We start from the raw sequence: 15,051 nt of genomic DNA on the forward strand, positions 1-15,051 counted from the left end.
TCTGTTGGGTTTTTAAATATGTTGATAATGTCATGATGTCTCTTTTCAAAGTCTATGGTTATTTTTAAAGAATATTTTATGCCATTTTATGAAAACCACTTAGGAAGTGATTTAAAAAAAAGTAAAAAGTGGCATATAAATCTTAATTAATAAACAGGATCGCAGCTTAAAGCTTTCACCAGACTAAAACGTATATACCAATTAATAAAGGGAGATGACAACAGATTCACGGTTTGTCGGCCAGCACTGAGGGGTCTTCAAGAATTGTACTGTATAGGTTACATAAATATATCTGGTCCTTTATTAGCTTATGTTGCCAGTTGTAGAGTGAGGGGCTACCTGGCCATCTTCTGTGCAGTTTTAATCTCTGCTAATTGGCAGGTGAAGCTTCTTGCAGCATTGGGATAAACATTAACACATCCTAACATCAGCAGACTGAGCTTCTGTTCCAAATACAGGCACAGGCACTGACACAAAACTTTATACCCTTTACTTCTTCCCTCATCAAATGGTAAGAATAAGTGTCAGTGGTTGCATGCAAAGCTAGCAAATGATTGCCTTTCAGGTTTGATAAGTCTGTTCATCTTTTGCCAGTGGGCGGTGTTAGGAGATCCGGGGTGTGAATCCTGTCTGAAGTCTGAACGTGGGCTAGGGCCATGTCACAGCCCCTACGGTGACCCCTCGGGGTGTCTCTATTTGATGTAAGTCATAGGGTGCCCCCATTGGCGGTTTACCCTTAAGTGGACTCTCTGCAGATGGGCAGGAGTCAAGATATAGCCTGGCTTCACCCCGATGCCTAAGCCAAACCACTCACATCTGTATCCAATAAAGCCTATTTGAACCCATAAACCAAAATACAACGTGTCCCTGTGCTTTATTGTTCTCCTGGGAATTTTGTTGCTTAGGTGCCTTGGCACGCAACTATTGTCCTTCCAAGAAGAACCTCAGGCAATAAAAACTGAAGGTTTAGTTGAGAAATCAGTGTCAACATGCCTTTTAATGTGCCTGATTCTCTCACAGTACTAATGAAGTTACTTAAAAGTCTTTTTTTTTTACTCTGATGTTATTGAAATTTGATTAAAATAACCATAGTTTTTGCTAATTAATGTGTAGACTATGTCTTCACTTTTTAAAAAAGCCCCCTTCCCTCAGGAACTTCAGGAAGGAATCTTCAGAGAGGAACACCCCCTGGACAGAAAAAAAAACTCTTCACAGTGGAAGCATCTTCTGGGGAAGAAACTCCTGCTGGTTCCTGTGGATTTTGGGATCATGTGGAGTTTGCATTTTTATATTAACATTCTTCAAAGGATTCCTCTCTGAGTGCTTCTCAGAGAAGGAAGCACACTGTGTCAAAACAGGTCCACTTTCTTTCTTTAAAATGTTCAGGTAGTTCTGCCAGATAAAGCAGCGCATGTTCATCTTGGCAACTATATCTGGTATCCATCAGCTTCAGGCAAAGTAAATTTTGCCTGAGGTTTGGAGCTCCTGGATTTTAATTCTCTGCAAAGGACCATCCACGTTCTCTACCCCAAAATTCCCTTGACTCAATCGCTAATGTCCCTAGTTTCGCTCTCGTAGATTTGAGCCTGACTTGGGGTCTAACTCACATGTTATATGTCAGGGAAGCTGAACTATCAGCTTGCTGGCCTCATCAATCTCCACAAGCATTTTGGGGGGTGAGATGCCCTTTAATTTTGGCTGTGGCAGCAAATAAATGTACACATATTACATTGATGTATAAGTTTCAGTACCCAATTCTGCAAAGTGGTCTCTTTATTTCCCCCTGGGGTTAGGTGAGAAAAAGAAAAAACTCAGACAATTTTATCAGAAAAATGTCTTCTTGCGCTCAGCTTCACTGGAAACCTTTATAATAATAAAATTCAGTGGCAGTAAAATAATGCCTTTATTTGTAACAAACCAAGCTCATGATTTTTGACATTACTTGGAAGCCTTCCTGATAATGAATGGCCAGGTTGTTTAAAAAAAGAGAGGAATTGAATCTGTGTTTCTGGGGAAATATCTGGTGTGGAGCTCTGTGTGCAGTTTGTGTCAGTCATAAAATGACAACAGAGGAAATGGTTGCTGAATGATCAGGTTAGGACTATGTCTTGTGCAAAAGTCTTAGGACAGGTTTTAGAGGCATTCTGGGACAATGCATGAATTGGGGTTTGTACAGTCTATCTGGAAGTTGTCTAAATCTAACCAGAATTTACAGGCCAGACAACAACAACAACAACAAAACTTTGGTAAGCTTTATATTAGCAGTGAATTACTGTTTATGTTAGTAAACATGAAACTGAACTGTGTAGTGCAACCTAGTCATTTGAACTGTATGTTGTTCTTATGCACGTTCATAATGTTAAGACCTCATAGGCCTAGATCCAGAAAACTCTCCTGTTGGAAAAAGTGATGAGCAACCATCACATGACTGGGTCCGAATGTCAAATGGGTGTTTCTCAACAAGAGTAGTCAGTGGCAACACTTAGCTCTCTTGGTCTCTCTCTTCACTTCTTTTGTTCTGTGCACCAGATCGCCACCAGAAGAGGCCAGCTGTGTACACCCCCAGCTATACAGCAGGCACTGTGAATTATAAGCTATGAAAGAGTAATGAAAATACGAGCATCCCTTATACCAAGTCAAACCGTGGATCCTTCTAAGAGAGCACTGTCCACTCTGGCTAGCAGTAGCTCTTAGGAAGAGGCCATTTTAAAAGAGGATTAGACAAATTCATGGAGGACAAGGCTACCCCGGTGGGTATTTTCTACCTCCACAGTCAGAGGCAGTATTTTGAACACCAGTTGTTGGAAACGGCAAGAGGGGACAATTCTGTTGCCTTTGGGTTTTCCCATATTGCAACTGATGATGAGCTGGCCTGATCCAGCAGGCTCTTATGTTCTTTCTCAGGCCTGGTACTCAGTACCTTTTTTTCTAGAGATGCTTGGGATATTCTGCACACAAAGCATGTACTTTACTGCTGATCTGTGGCTCTTCTCTGTTAGAGGCCATGGAGAAGGAATGCTGACTCTCCAATGTAGAGGATCCACTGTGGGTGAGCAATTTCCCCAATGCCATGCAACTTTTCCTACAAAATGTTCCCTGGTTCTTCCATTTTGGGGCCATTTTGAGTGAGGGGCACAGGCACGAAGCTACGACATAGGCAGTTGTCTGGGACTAAACAAGGAGGAAAGTATTCGCTGCCTAAGTGGCTGGGAAGGCTCTAAGCTTATACAGATTTGAAATAGTGTAATAATGAGCACTACGTAGCATTTGCTGTGTGCTCGTAGGAAACTGGGCTTGTTATTTGCTTCTAGGCTTTGGGAGTCAGCGGGGGGCAGGGAGGCAATAGTGTGTGAAGGCCATCTATAAATGCTGTACATCTGAAGTCACTTTAAGAAATACGAAAGAGCTATTTCCCATTCAGAAAATCAGGTGATGCAGATTTAGGCTTCACTTGTGATGTTTGCCCCATTTTTTAGTGCTTCCTCTTCACTTCCCAGAGGGACTGCTTCGGGGCCACCGTTCATCTCTTCTGCTCCCGTGGCATTTCCTTCTGCAGTTACTGTCCTTACGGGTCCATCGTCCTTCTTTTGCGCTTCAATCTTTTTCCTTGCTTTCTCCTCTTTTGCAAGCATTCTGTAGTTGTAGTAATTCATAATGAAGAGGAATAGCCCAGCCAGCACCATCACTGCCCCACACTTGATGAACATGTATTTGTAGTCCCCAAACATGTCAATGAGAGTTCCTGCGAAGGGAGAAAGAAAAAGGGCTGTCAATCAACCAAAAAGGAACCTTAACAGGATTAATCATTACTTTCAGCCTATTCAGCTGGATAAATAATCAATCAAGCGTGTATTAAGTAGTAACTCCGGCCCAAAAAAACAAAGAGATCAAAGGTTGACTAACTGTACAGTTTCACAGAGGGGAGCACTAAGCCTTGTAAGTACTACACAACGATGTTTCTATGACCCAACAGGGCTCTGAACCCAGGTTGCCAAAGGTTCAGAACCAAACTGGCCCCTGAGATCATCCTCTGAGGCCCTTCTTCGTGTGCCTCCCCCATTAGAGGTACTGAGGGCGGCAACACAAGAATAGGGCTTTTCTGCAGTGGCCCCCATGTGCAAGTGTGTGGGTTTCCTCCCTCCCTCAACTAAGGGTTTAGTTAAAAGGCAGTGCCAGAGTTTTAAGGGAGGTTAGAGTTTAGTATGGCAGGAGTTAAGGAACAGAGTTACTTAGCAGTGGGTTGGAGAAAGAGTCAAAAAGCAGGATGCCAATGTCTGTTTTGAATCCAATGTTGTGGCTACAGGAGAAACCAGAACTACTTGTAATGCAATGCTGGAGATCCCTTCATTAGATTCAGGTTGTGTTTATGTGTAAATATATCATAAAGACACCACAGCCTCCTCTGTGCTTCATTGTCTAAAACAGTCAACCTTCTTATACCTACGGCCCACCAATGCATCTTTCTTGATGGTAAAATTTCCTTACCGCCCACCAGTGCTTGATGGAAGGAACATTCAGCTTGTGCTGTAGAACCCCCTACCGCCCAGTAGCGGAGCTTCATGCTCCGGCACCGGGGGGTGGAGAGCAGGCAGGGGCAGGGCTGATGCGCGTCCTGGGGGCATGGCGCCCAGCACGGGCGGGGGGGCAGCCATAATGGCACCCCACCGGGACTGCACTGCTGGGAGCGGTGCGCTCCCTCTGCACTCCTCTTCCTCCGCCAGTGCTACCGCCCACCTAGAATCCTGAAACGCCCACTATGGGCAGTAGGGACCAGCTTGACAACCCCTGGTCTAAAAGGAAACACAGGCCCTGGGTTAAAGCGCACCTGCAACCCCTGGAATTTTGCACCTCTCGGACATCAGGGTAGCGTGTAACAATACTTTCTTTTGCCTGTCCTAAATTTTCCATTCCGGCTTCACTGGATGACCATGGGTTTCAGTATTACGAGAGAGTGAGGAAAATGTCTCTCTATCCACTTTCTCCACAACTTGCATAATTTTATATACTTCTATCATGTCCCCTCTTGTTTGCTGTCTGCCCCCCACCTAGCCGGAGGCTAATTGCAGTAATTCTCACTTTCTGCTAATCAGAATGACCTAGAGGTCTGCTAAATACATTTCACCAAGCGCTTTAATGAGGAGAGTACTGGAGAATTCAGCAGTAGAAGAGTCTCACCCTGTTCCCCCCTTTGAGAGTAAGGCAATGTCATAAAGCACACTAGGAACAATTTACTTAGTTCATTAAAGCAAAACGCAGTGGTAGGTTATTAAATGCCAAAGAACTAATCAATGTGCTGCTTATTAAAATGGAGGAAACAATGCTGCAAAACTCATATTGCAAACTATTACACAGCAGTTTCTGGCCTCATTACCAAGGTTTAGCAATTAGCTTAATCTGCTTCATAAAATTGTATATAACTTGGGAAATGGCTGCTTTAAAACGAAATCCAAGTTATCCTGAATGGAATAAAGTTTCCCCTCAAAAGGAAGGTAATGTGCAGGTGTTCTTCCATGCAAAGGACAAAAAGGGAAGAAGTGAATTGCTCATCAAGGTAATAAAACAAAACAAAAAAGGGGCCTGCATTTTTGTAAATCTTTTGAATTACACTATCGGAGGTCCATTTGCCTGGCAATGCTTTTGGGGTAGCATAAGTTACAATATTACCCACTAAGCAGTTGCATTTTAATGGTTATATCTTCTAACCCACCAACCATCTAGGTAGGAAATGGTCCAAAGCCATTTCAGTCCCACTGTAATCCATAGGGATAAAGTAAATTTAAATGCAAGTGGAGCTGTTCTGTTAATTTGTGAATGCAAACCACAGAATCCAACACAAACCCTGTGCAGTGAGAGGATGGCACTGATCCTATATATTACTGAGCCTACCATATTTGGTCATTTATGTCCTTGTTGAAATACTCTCTTTAGTCCAGCACTGAGACAAAAAAAAAGTTTAGAGGCAACTTTTATCCTATAACTATGCAAAGATTTATATCTAGCTAAATTATCCCAAGGTCTGCAAAAGACTGCTGCTCTCATAAGTGTGTAGAATACTGTAGCAGTTCCCCAAAACATTTACTAAGATCAACCACTTGCAATTTACTACCACCCTGGTACATCACATCCATTTCTCTTCCATCTTAGTTCAATTCCATTCTCTTTTCATCTTAGCGCAACTTGCACTGGTGCTGCAGTAAGTACCCAGTGGGAAAGTGCTGGGTTAGATCAGCCCCTCCCTCTTGCCAGGCCTTGGTAATGCATACCAGACCAGCCCCCTCATTGATTAGAATGGATTTATTATGGGCTGACTTTGCATCTTACAGCAATGGAACCAAGCAGGAGAGCTGGCTGTTGCAACAACTCAAATTTCATTCATGAGAAGCGGCACCATTTATGTCAGGGTGTAATTAAACAGTAGAGCTGAATGCCACCTAGATGCAGTCCTATGAGGCAGATAAATAAATCTTAGCACTAATCAATGTGCTGCAGTTAAAATGCCAGCAAATACTACGTACTTGGTGTGCACGTGCCAAGTTAATATCACAAGTAACCACCAAAAGCTTATCCACAAGGCTGTTCCCTAGGGGTACCACCATTTTGGAATTATAGCTCTAGCAAGTTATCTGGGAACATGGCCTCATACAATAGTTGCAGAACACAACAAGTGTTAGCAGGAATGGCACCTACTAATGAAATGATGCTCGCATTGTAATAAAACTGAAACCCACTGTCACTGCATCTGTGGATGGTTAAAGGGATTTTATTCTGAAAGTTACATGAATATTGCATCTAATTTCCCCCTTTCAAAAGTTTTGTCATATTGACACAACTCCTGCAGAGCTTTCTCGTAGAGAGCAGATTTTGCTATCAGAGGGTTTCTGTTGTTGTTTGAAGTTAATAAGCTTTTGATTGAACAGTTATACCTCTGAAGAACAAAAAGCAAGGATTATACAATAAAAACATGTGTGGATTCCAGCACTTGCAACCAGCTCCTCCACCCACCCACCCCCAGCTCTGGAAGGTTTCGTATTTGTTTAGAACTGTTTACTGAAGAGAGGCCTGTGTAGCTTCCTGTGTAATTGACCATATAAACCCCTGTTGCCCAACCTGAATTCTTGGTATGGCAGAGGGAGGGAAACGTGGCTAGAATTCACATGTCTGCTCAGAAAGAAGTGCTACTAAATTTAAAAGGTCTTAATTCCTAAAAGCAAACATATAAAGATGACAACCATGTGTCACTCTTCAAATTCTAATCTAAGTATTATCCACTTAGTTTGCCAGCAGAGGAACCTAAGGTCTTGCAAGGTTACATCTCAGCAGTGGAGTTACATCTTAGCTTGCAAATACCTTACATTTAAGCAGCAGAGATTTCACTATGTTCATCTGAATTTGTTTGAAGAAGAAACTTTGATTTGGCACTTCAGCTCCGCAAGACCCATTTCAATTAGTTTGTAGGGGAACTGAACTTTCTAGCTGTGCTGCGTTTTCAACCAGGGGACAGAGCTCGTGGTGGCCAGCCATCTTATATCTGTTGCCATTCAAGCTGCAATCTTACCTGGGAGCATGTCCCATTGAAACTGCATTGCTGGAAAACTCAAGGAAAGAGGGTTTGGTCCAGCAAAAGGAAGAAATGGTGGGTCAACATTCGAAGTGGTGGAGCACACCTTAAAACATGATTTCCCCTACTCAAAGTCAAAACAGAACAATGAGCGGAAGTATAGAAATATCCTTACCCCCAATAGGTGGCCCAAGTAAGATGGTGCAGCATTCCACTATAGTGACGAGTCCAACAGCACTTGTGAATCGGCTGGCACCAACCAGGTCCATGAGAGTTTCAAACAGCATTGCACAAACCATACCGAAGGCCAGCCCGTAGAAGATGGAATACACTACCAGGCCTGTATAGCCTGTTGCTAATGGGCACAGCAGATGGCATGTGCCATTAAAAGCAATGGAGAAGCTGAAGAAATACTGAATCTTTGGCCTGACCCACTTGCTGTTGGCAATGAGCCCCGTAGCTGGCCTAGCTATCATATCGACTATTGCCAGAATTGAAAGGAGGAAAGCTGCTGAATATTCATCAATCCCAAGGTGCTTTGCGTAAGGAGCCAAAAAAACAATAGGGGCAAAAAAGCCCAGAAACATCAGCACATTCCCTACCAAATAGATCAGGAAGCCCCTGTGCTTGAAAAGAGATAAATCAAGGAATTTGTTAAAGTTTTCGCAACAGTCTTTCTCCTCCTTCTCTTCGTCTCCAGGGTCAGCCATTTCAGCTATGCCCATATCAAGCTGTTCTTTAGCTAAAGTCTCTTTTGCTTGTTTATTTGTTTGCCTCTCAGAGGGGCCAGCTGGTGCGCCAATGGGCCTGAAGAGGGCTCCAGCCACACAGCAGTTCAGTAGTATCGCCCCAAGAATGAAAAAGCTCCCCCTCCACCCAAAGTTGTCGAAAAGGAGCTGGTTCAAGGGAGCAAGCGTACAAAGCATGACAGGGCTTCCTGCCATGGCGAGGCCGTTGGCTATTGGACGTCTCTTCAGGAAGTACTTTCCAATGATGATCACAGAAGGCTGGAGGTTGAGGGCAAGGCCAAGTCCTGTAACAGAGACAGAGATAGAATTAATTCAGAAGGCAAAATGTACTCCAGCACAGCAGGGACTGACCATGTGCCTCATAGGGGTAGCCATGTTGTCCTTTCAGCATCAAAGACAACAAAGGAGCCTCATGCCCCCTTGCGACTAGATTTATTGTAGCATGATGAATGAGGTATTGTTCTCAGTGGGGAAGTGTATACCTACACACACAAGCTAGAGAGGGAAATGATAAACTCTGGGGTCAAATGGTAATGAAATGCAAAAAGAGCTGTCTGTGACAATTCGATTAAAGCTTAAATGTATGCAGAAGAAGCACAAATGATCATTCACACCAGCAGTAATTACTGATAATACAATCAAGCTAGAGCAGCCATGTTAATTAACATCTGTAATAGGATAGGAAATCGTACTTCTGGATATGTTCTAATCCAGCAGTCCTGTGCTGGAATCTAGCTTTTTAATTCCTTGGTTGCAGAAGAAGAGCTTAAGGTGATATGAGCTTTTGCAGACAACCGTCTTCTTCATCAAAAGATGAAGTGAAATGAGAAAGAAAAGCTAGGAAACCTTTAAAATTTCAGCTCCTGAGGAGACTGTGGTCACTAGACCAGCCATTCTCAGCCTTGGGTCCTCAGATGTTGTTGGACTACAACTCCCATCATCCCTGACCACTGGTTCTGCTAGCTAGGGCTGATGAGAGTTGTAGTCCAACCACATCTGTGGACCCAAGACTGAAAAAGTTGCACAAGATTGTGTATCTTTCTTAGTTTTATATAAGTTGAACTCTCTTGCCATCCCCCAAAGAATCCTGGAAATGGTAGTTCGCTGTGCATGCTGAAACTTCTTTCTCAGAAACAAAACAAACAATTGTCCACTCAGCATGAGATCTGAAATCTGGATTCTAAGCTTTTTCTTTGTTTTTTAAAAAAGCTTGGTAGGAGTAAAAAGATTTCCTGTATGCCAATGAATTCTCCAACTACTCTCAAGATTCCATCCACAAACTAGATTCAGAGCAAGCCTATGCACAGAATAATGTTGAAGGAAAATCTCTTCAAGAAAACTCGTAATTGTGCAATCATGGCAGCAGCAAAAGATACCACATATGCCATATATGCAGATGGAAATTTTACAGTGGAATGTTTGTGTTTTATAAGTACACAAAGTACAGTGGTGCCTCGCAAGACAAAAAGAATCCGTTCCGTGAGTCTCTTCGTCTTGCGGTTTTTTCATCTTGCGAAGCAAGCCCATTAGCGGCTTAGCAGATTAGTGCTATTAGCGGCTTAGCGGATCAGCTGATAAGCGGCTTAGCGGATCAGCTGATAAGCGGCTTAGCGGATCAGATGATAAGCGGCTTAGCGGCTTAGCGGATCAGCTGATAAGCGGCTTAGCGGCTTAGCGGATCAGCTGATAAGCGGCTTAGCGGATCAACTGATTAGCGGCTTAGCGGATCAACTGATTAGCGGCTTAGCGGCTTAGAAAAAGGGGGGGAAAGGGGAAAAAACCCGCAGGAACTCACAAGACATTTTCGTCTTGCGAAGCAGGCCCATAGGAAATTCGTTTTGCGAAGCACCTCCAAAACGGAAAACCCTTTCGTCTAGCGGGTTTTCCGTTTTGCGAGGCATTTGTCTTGCGGGGCACCACTGTATTTCCTTGCGCTGTTAGAAACTATGACTCATGTGTGAGTTGAAGGGGATCAACAGCCATCTTTGTTTCCTTCAACCTGTCCATAATTTTTTTTTATTTTAAAATTAAAGCCAGGCTGATAAGTTGAGTATAGGAAAGAAAAAAGACCCTCAAAATTCAGATGCAGTAAAAGAATTTAGTATACCAAGTAATGTAATGTGTTATGTTTAAACTCTAAAGAGCCAGTGTAGTGGTTAAGAACAGTGGACTCGTAATCTGGTGAACCAGGTTCACGTCCCCGCTCCTCCACATGCAGCTGCTGGGTGACCTTGGGCCAGTCACACTTCTCTGAAGTCTCTCAGCCTCATTCACCTCACAGAGTGTTTGTTGTGGGGGAGGAAGGGAAAGGAGATTGTTAGCTGCTTTGAGACTCCTTAGGGTAGTGATAAAGCGGGGCATCAAATCCAGACTCCTCTTCCTCCTCCTCCTCCTCTAAACAGATAATTTTCCTCTTGGTCAGTCGGAAGGCAGAACAAGGAATAGGGATTCAGCCTGTGTTGAATAGGGTAGCACTATCCATGAAGACACACCCTAGCAGTTTGGCTGTGCTCCTGGACTCAGCCCCAAGCATGGATGTCTGCAGCAGCCAGAAGTGCATTTTCAGGGTTAAAACCAGTGTGCCAGCTGCACCCATTCCTTCAGATGTCCGATTTAGCAATAGTGGCACACGCCTTAATTACATCCCATTTGGATTGCTGTAACGAGCTCTTTGAAAAGTGCTCAGAAACTGCAACTGGTTCAAAGAGCTGCAGCCAGGTTGCCAACTAGGGCTGGCTATAGCGAGCATATGTTACAGCAGTTCCATTGGCTACCAGTCTATTCGAAGCGCTGGTGATGACCTATAAAGCCTATAAGGCCCAAGGTATCTAAAAGACCGTATTCCCTCATACAAACCTGCCCAGGTTCTGAGATCCACAGGAGAGGCTCTTCTCTCGGTCCCACCACGCTCACATTTGTTTATTTGGAGTACAATTCCCATTACCCCATTCCAGCATGGCTATGCTGGCTGAGGGTGGCAGGAGCTGTAGTCCCAAAACGTCCAGAGAAGGAGGAGGAGGAGGAGGAGTTTGGATTTGATATCCCACTTTATCACTACCCAAAGGAGTCTCAAAGCAGCTAACAATCTCCTTTCCCTTCCTCCCCCACAACAAACACTCTGTGAGGTGAGTGGGGCTGAGAGATTTCAGAGAAGTGTGACTTCTCACCCAGCAGCTGCATGTGGAGGAGCGGAGACGCGAACCCGGTTCACCAGATTATGAGTCTACCACTTTTCACCACTACACCACACAGCTGTTCCTTCAAGCAGATTATAACCCTTCTCATAACAAGTACATTCCACTCATGCAGACAGGGGAACCAAACCCGGTTCACCAGATTACGAGTCTACCCCTCTTAACCACTCCACCCCACTGGCTCTCAGAGGGCACCACATTGGTGAGGGCTGATTTAAATATCCTCATTAGACATCTGCAGTGTGCATTATTCTAAGGAAAGTAAAGAAAGGTTTTGTTATTACCTGTGATAAGCCCAGCGCATAAGTACAGTTGAAAAATGCTTGTGCAGAAGGATGCAGAAACCATCCCTATGCCACATAGCAAGCCTCCCAATATGACCACCGGTCGGCTACCATAGCGGTTCACCAAAATGCTGCTGATGGGACCTAAAAAATAAATAAAATCAAAGTAGGAAAATGAATCCCCAAATCAAACATTTATGGGGGGGAATACACTTTCAAAGGTAAACTGGTTAAAATCGTTCAAAGTATTCAATAATGCTCAGGTTATTAGCAAGAGCATGGCTGCATGGTGCTTTTTGGCAGGGGCATAGTATGATCATTCATGACATTCAACCGCTATACATCAGATGCCTCGTGGTCTCCCCCCATATGTAAACCAGAAGGACAAGCTATGTGGGTGAAAATATGCTATCAGTGCAAGGTTCTTCCATGTCATGTTGCACTCATATATCCTAGCCCTTTCGTTGTTGCCCCTCCATGAAGAACAAACCATACCTGAAAAAACTCTATAGTCATGCCCAGGTTCTTCCATAGGTTCCTGACAGAAAGCACGATGTCCCCCCCCCCCCCAGTTTTTGGGTAACACCATATCACCCGGGAATTTAATGCAAGGCATTTTTTAAAAAAGCATCCTTCAGTGAACATGATCTCGCAACAACTGTAGCAAAGTGACATGAGAGCTACCACAACGAAATAGGAAGGCAAAGTTGTTTTGTGAAAATGAAAACATGATTTCGAACACGGCTGTGTTAACCTGCTGCAACGAAAAACAGGGACGATCCTTGTGGAACTTACAAGGTCTAACGAAAGGAGTCTGGCATAAGATCAGAACCTACTTCACCAAATGCTCACAGCCTATTATCGCAGTTGGCAGATTACCTATAGCTATGGAGAAAGAGAGAAAATAGAAAGAGAGAAGCCAAAGGGCCATGGAATGCAGGAGGTCCCGTAGGTCTGTGACTTTCCATGCAAGGTTCAAGTGTAAATTAGTGAGATACAGTGGCCATGCACAACAGCAATAATTGGCACAGCTAGGAATATCACCAATTGCAGAAGTTGCAAACACTTACTCAGCTTACACTGTATACATTTCAGCTTTGAACAGAAATGTCATTTCACATAATCTGCCAACTGAAATAGCGCATTTCATTCATTTGATGAAGCATGGCTCAAGTTGCTGGAAGATTATTCCACAAGTGCATCTATTAATCTCAAAAAGTGTCACAAGACGCTTTGCTGTTTATGATGCCTAACTGCCACTTTAGATAGCAGAGAGAGAGAGATCAAAAGAGTGGTTCATATCATCATAGCTGTGTGCAGGTTTAGGCCCTGATTCCATACTCCTTAATCAAAAAAAAAAAATTGGGAGCGGCGGTCGTCCTTCATGCTAAGTGTCTTCTTTTCTTACTGTTAAACGGAAAGGGGGGGATTCATATATTTCTGTTTCTTAATTAGGAGAGTTAGGTGAAAATGAAGCTAGGAGAAACAGCTGGCAAGGATCTGGCACACTCATAAAGCTGCCATGTGCTTGTCTTGACCTTGCCGCAGAAGTGGCAGAAGCGTTGACAGATTCCCCTGAAAAGTTTTAGAGTTGAGGAAGTAGCCTCTGAGGTCTAGTCAACAGCTGCTGAAGGTTTTATCAATACGGCCTACAGCTTTCAAAAACTGGGCGGGGGGGCAGAGGGAGAAATGCCATCTGAGAACAATCAGTGGCATCAAGCAGCCTGCTGTCTGGTTCTTTCTAATTGTGGGGGGCAAAGGGAATACTCTGGCTCCTCATCACACCCCAAATCCACTAAGAACACTTGTTTGCATGCCTTCAACTGGGTGTGGGGTTTTTAGTGCTGGGTATTCTGCAGACAGAAATAACCAAATGCACTGGCCTTCTTTTCAGGTCCCAGACTAAGTCAGCGAGACAACCGACTACTACACTCCTTCCTCTCAATGACCTTTTGAATTCTATGTATTCTATTAATCATCTGTCACAGGAGAAAAGGAATGAAAAAGTGAAGGGAAGCAAGGAAGCAAGAACAAACAAAAACCCTGGCATGTTTTTTTCCCTCTTCTTCTTCTAGTGCTGGAATTAAATGCAGGACTCAGTTTGATCCAGGGATTACCTGGAAGAGCCATAGCTCAGTTGCAAAGCACATGATCTGTATGCAAAAGGTCCCAGATTTAGTCCTTAGCATATCCAAGGAGAGGGCCAGGGAAATACTCCTGTCAGGAGCCTGGAAGGGAGGAGGGAGGACTGATGCTTGTTGGTGTAAAAAGTATTGTGCTAAAATAACCGATGATGTGATTTGGGAAAAGACAGCTTCATACGTTCATAGCATCTGAAGCAATAATAATGGGAAGTCATTCTGTGCACAAGAATACATTTCCCACGCCACTGAGTAAACACAATCCATCTTCCAACACTTGAGATTAGCATTTCTTAGCATGGGTGTATGGCTTCCAGGCAGGTACTGTATATGCTTGGCACAGAAACTATTCCTTGCTCAGGTGCAATAATGTCAGCTGTTCAGTCCTGTATTGTGATCCTTTGTTCACTCACCTGAATCTATGCAGTTTCCCCTGCTGAAAATGCAACAGCAGCACCAACCTGTACAGGGTATATAGGCAAAGTGCTACTGAGGCTTTGGGAGGAATCTATTCTACCTATTATTAAAAGGTTCCTTCTTGTGACTTCTACCATGGGACACAGAAACATGCTAATTACTAAATTACTTATTAAAGTTACAGATAGGTAGCCGTGTTGGTCTGCCATAGTCAAAACAAAATAAAAAAATTCCTTCCAGTAGTCCGACTTCTGTTTCAGTGTATCTGAAGAAGTGTGCATGCACACGAAAGCTCATACCAAGAACTAACTTAGTTGGTCTTTAAGGTGCTACTGGAAGGAATTTTTTTATTTTGTTTTTACTTATTAAAACCACTTTGAGGGTTGTGGTTGTTGTTTTTGTAAAATCAACTGGTACAGTGGTACCTCGGGTTACACACACTTCCGGTTACAGACTTCGCTAACCCAGAAATAGTACCTCGGGTTGAGAACTTTGCTTCAAGAGGAGAACAGAAATTGCACTCTGGTGGTGTGGCGGCAGCGGGAGGCCCCATTAGCTAAAGTGGTACCTCAGATTAAGAACAGTTTCAGGTTAAGAACAGGCCTCCTGAACAAATTAAGTTCTTAACCTGAGGTATCACTGTATATAACTTTTATGAAAGAAAATAAATAAAATAATTAAGGGGCAATGGTGAGATCAATTTGTCAG

The 15,051-nt window shown here is 43.5% G+C and overlaps 1 protein-coding gene across 1 annotated transcript in view; it reads right to left on the minus strand.

The window, feature by feature from the left end:
• Positions 1-1,884: 1,884 nt before the first annotated feature.
• LOC307208665 (monocarboxylate transporter 2-like) overlaps positions 1,885-15,051 on the minus strand; it is a 35,053-nt gene continuing 21,886 nt past the window's right edge. The window contains exons 3-5 of the mRNA XM_079963516.1: positions 11,786-11,929; positions 7,734-8,591; positions 1,885-3,742 (exon numbers count right to left, since the gene is read on the minus strand). Coding sequence (XP_079819642.1) covers positions 3,441-3,742; positions 7,734-8,591; positions 11,786-11,929 — 1,304 coding nt within the window. The 3' untranslated portion in view covers positions 1,885-3,440. The remainder of the gene's footprint in view (positions 3,743-7,733; positions 8,592-11,785; positions 11,930-15,051) is intronic.

This window comes from Podarcis cretensis, assembly GCF_951804945.1.
Source record: "Podarcis cretensis genome assembly, chromosome: 2".
In the NCBI taxonomy this organism is placed as follows: domain Eukaryota; kingdom Metazoa; phylum Chordata; class Lepidosauria; order Squamata; family Lacertidae; genus Podarcis; species Podarcis cretensis.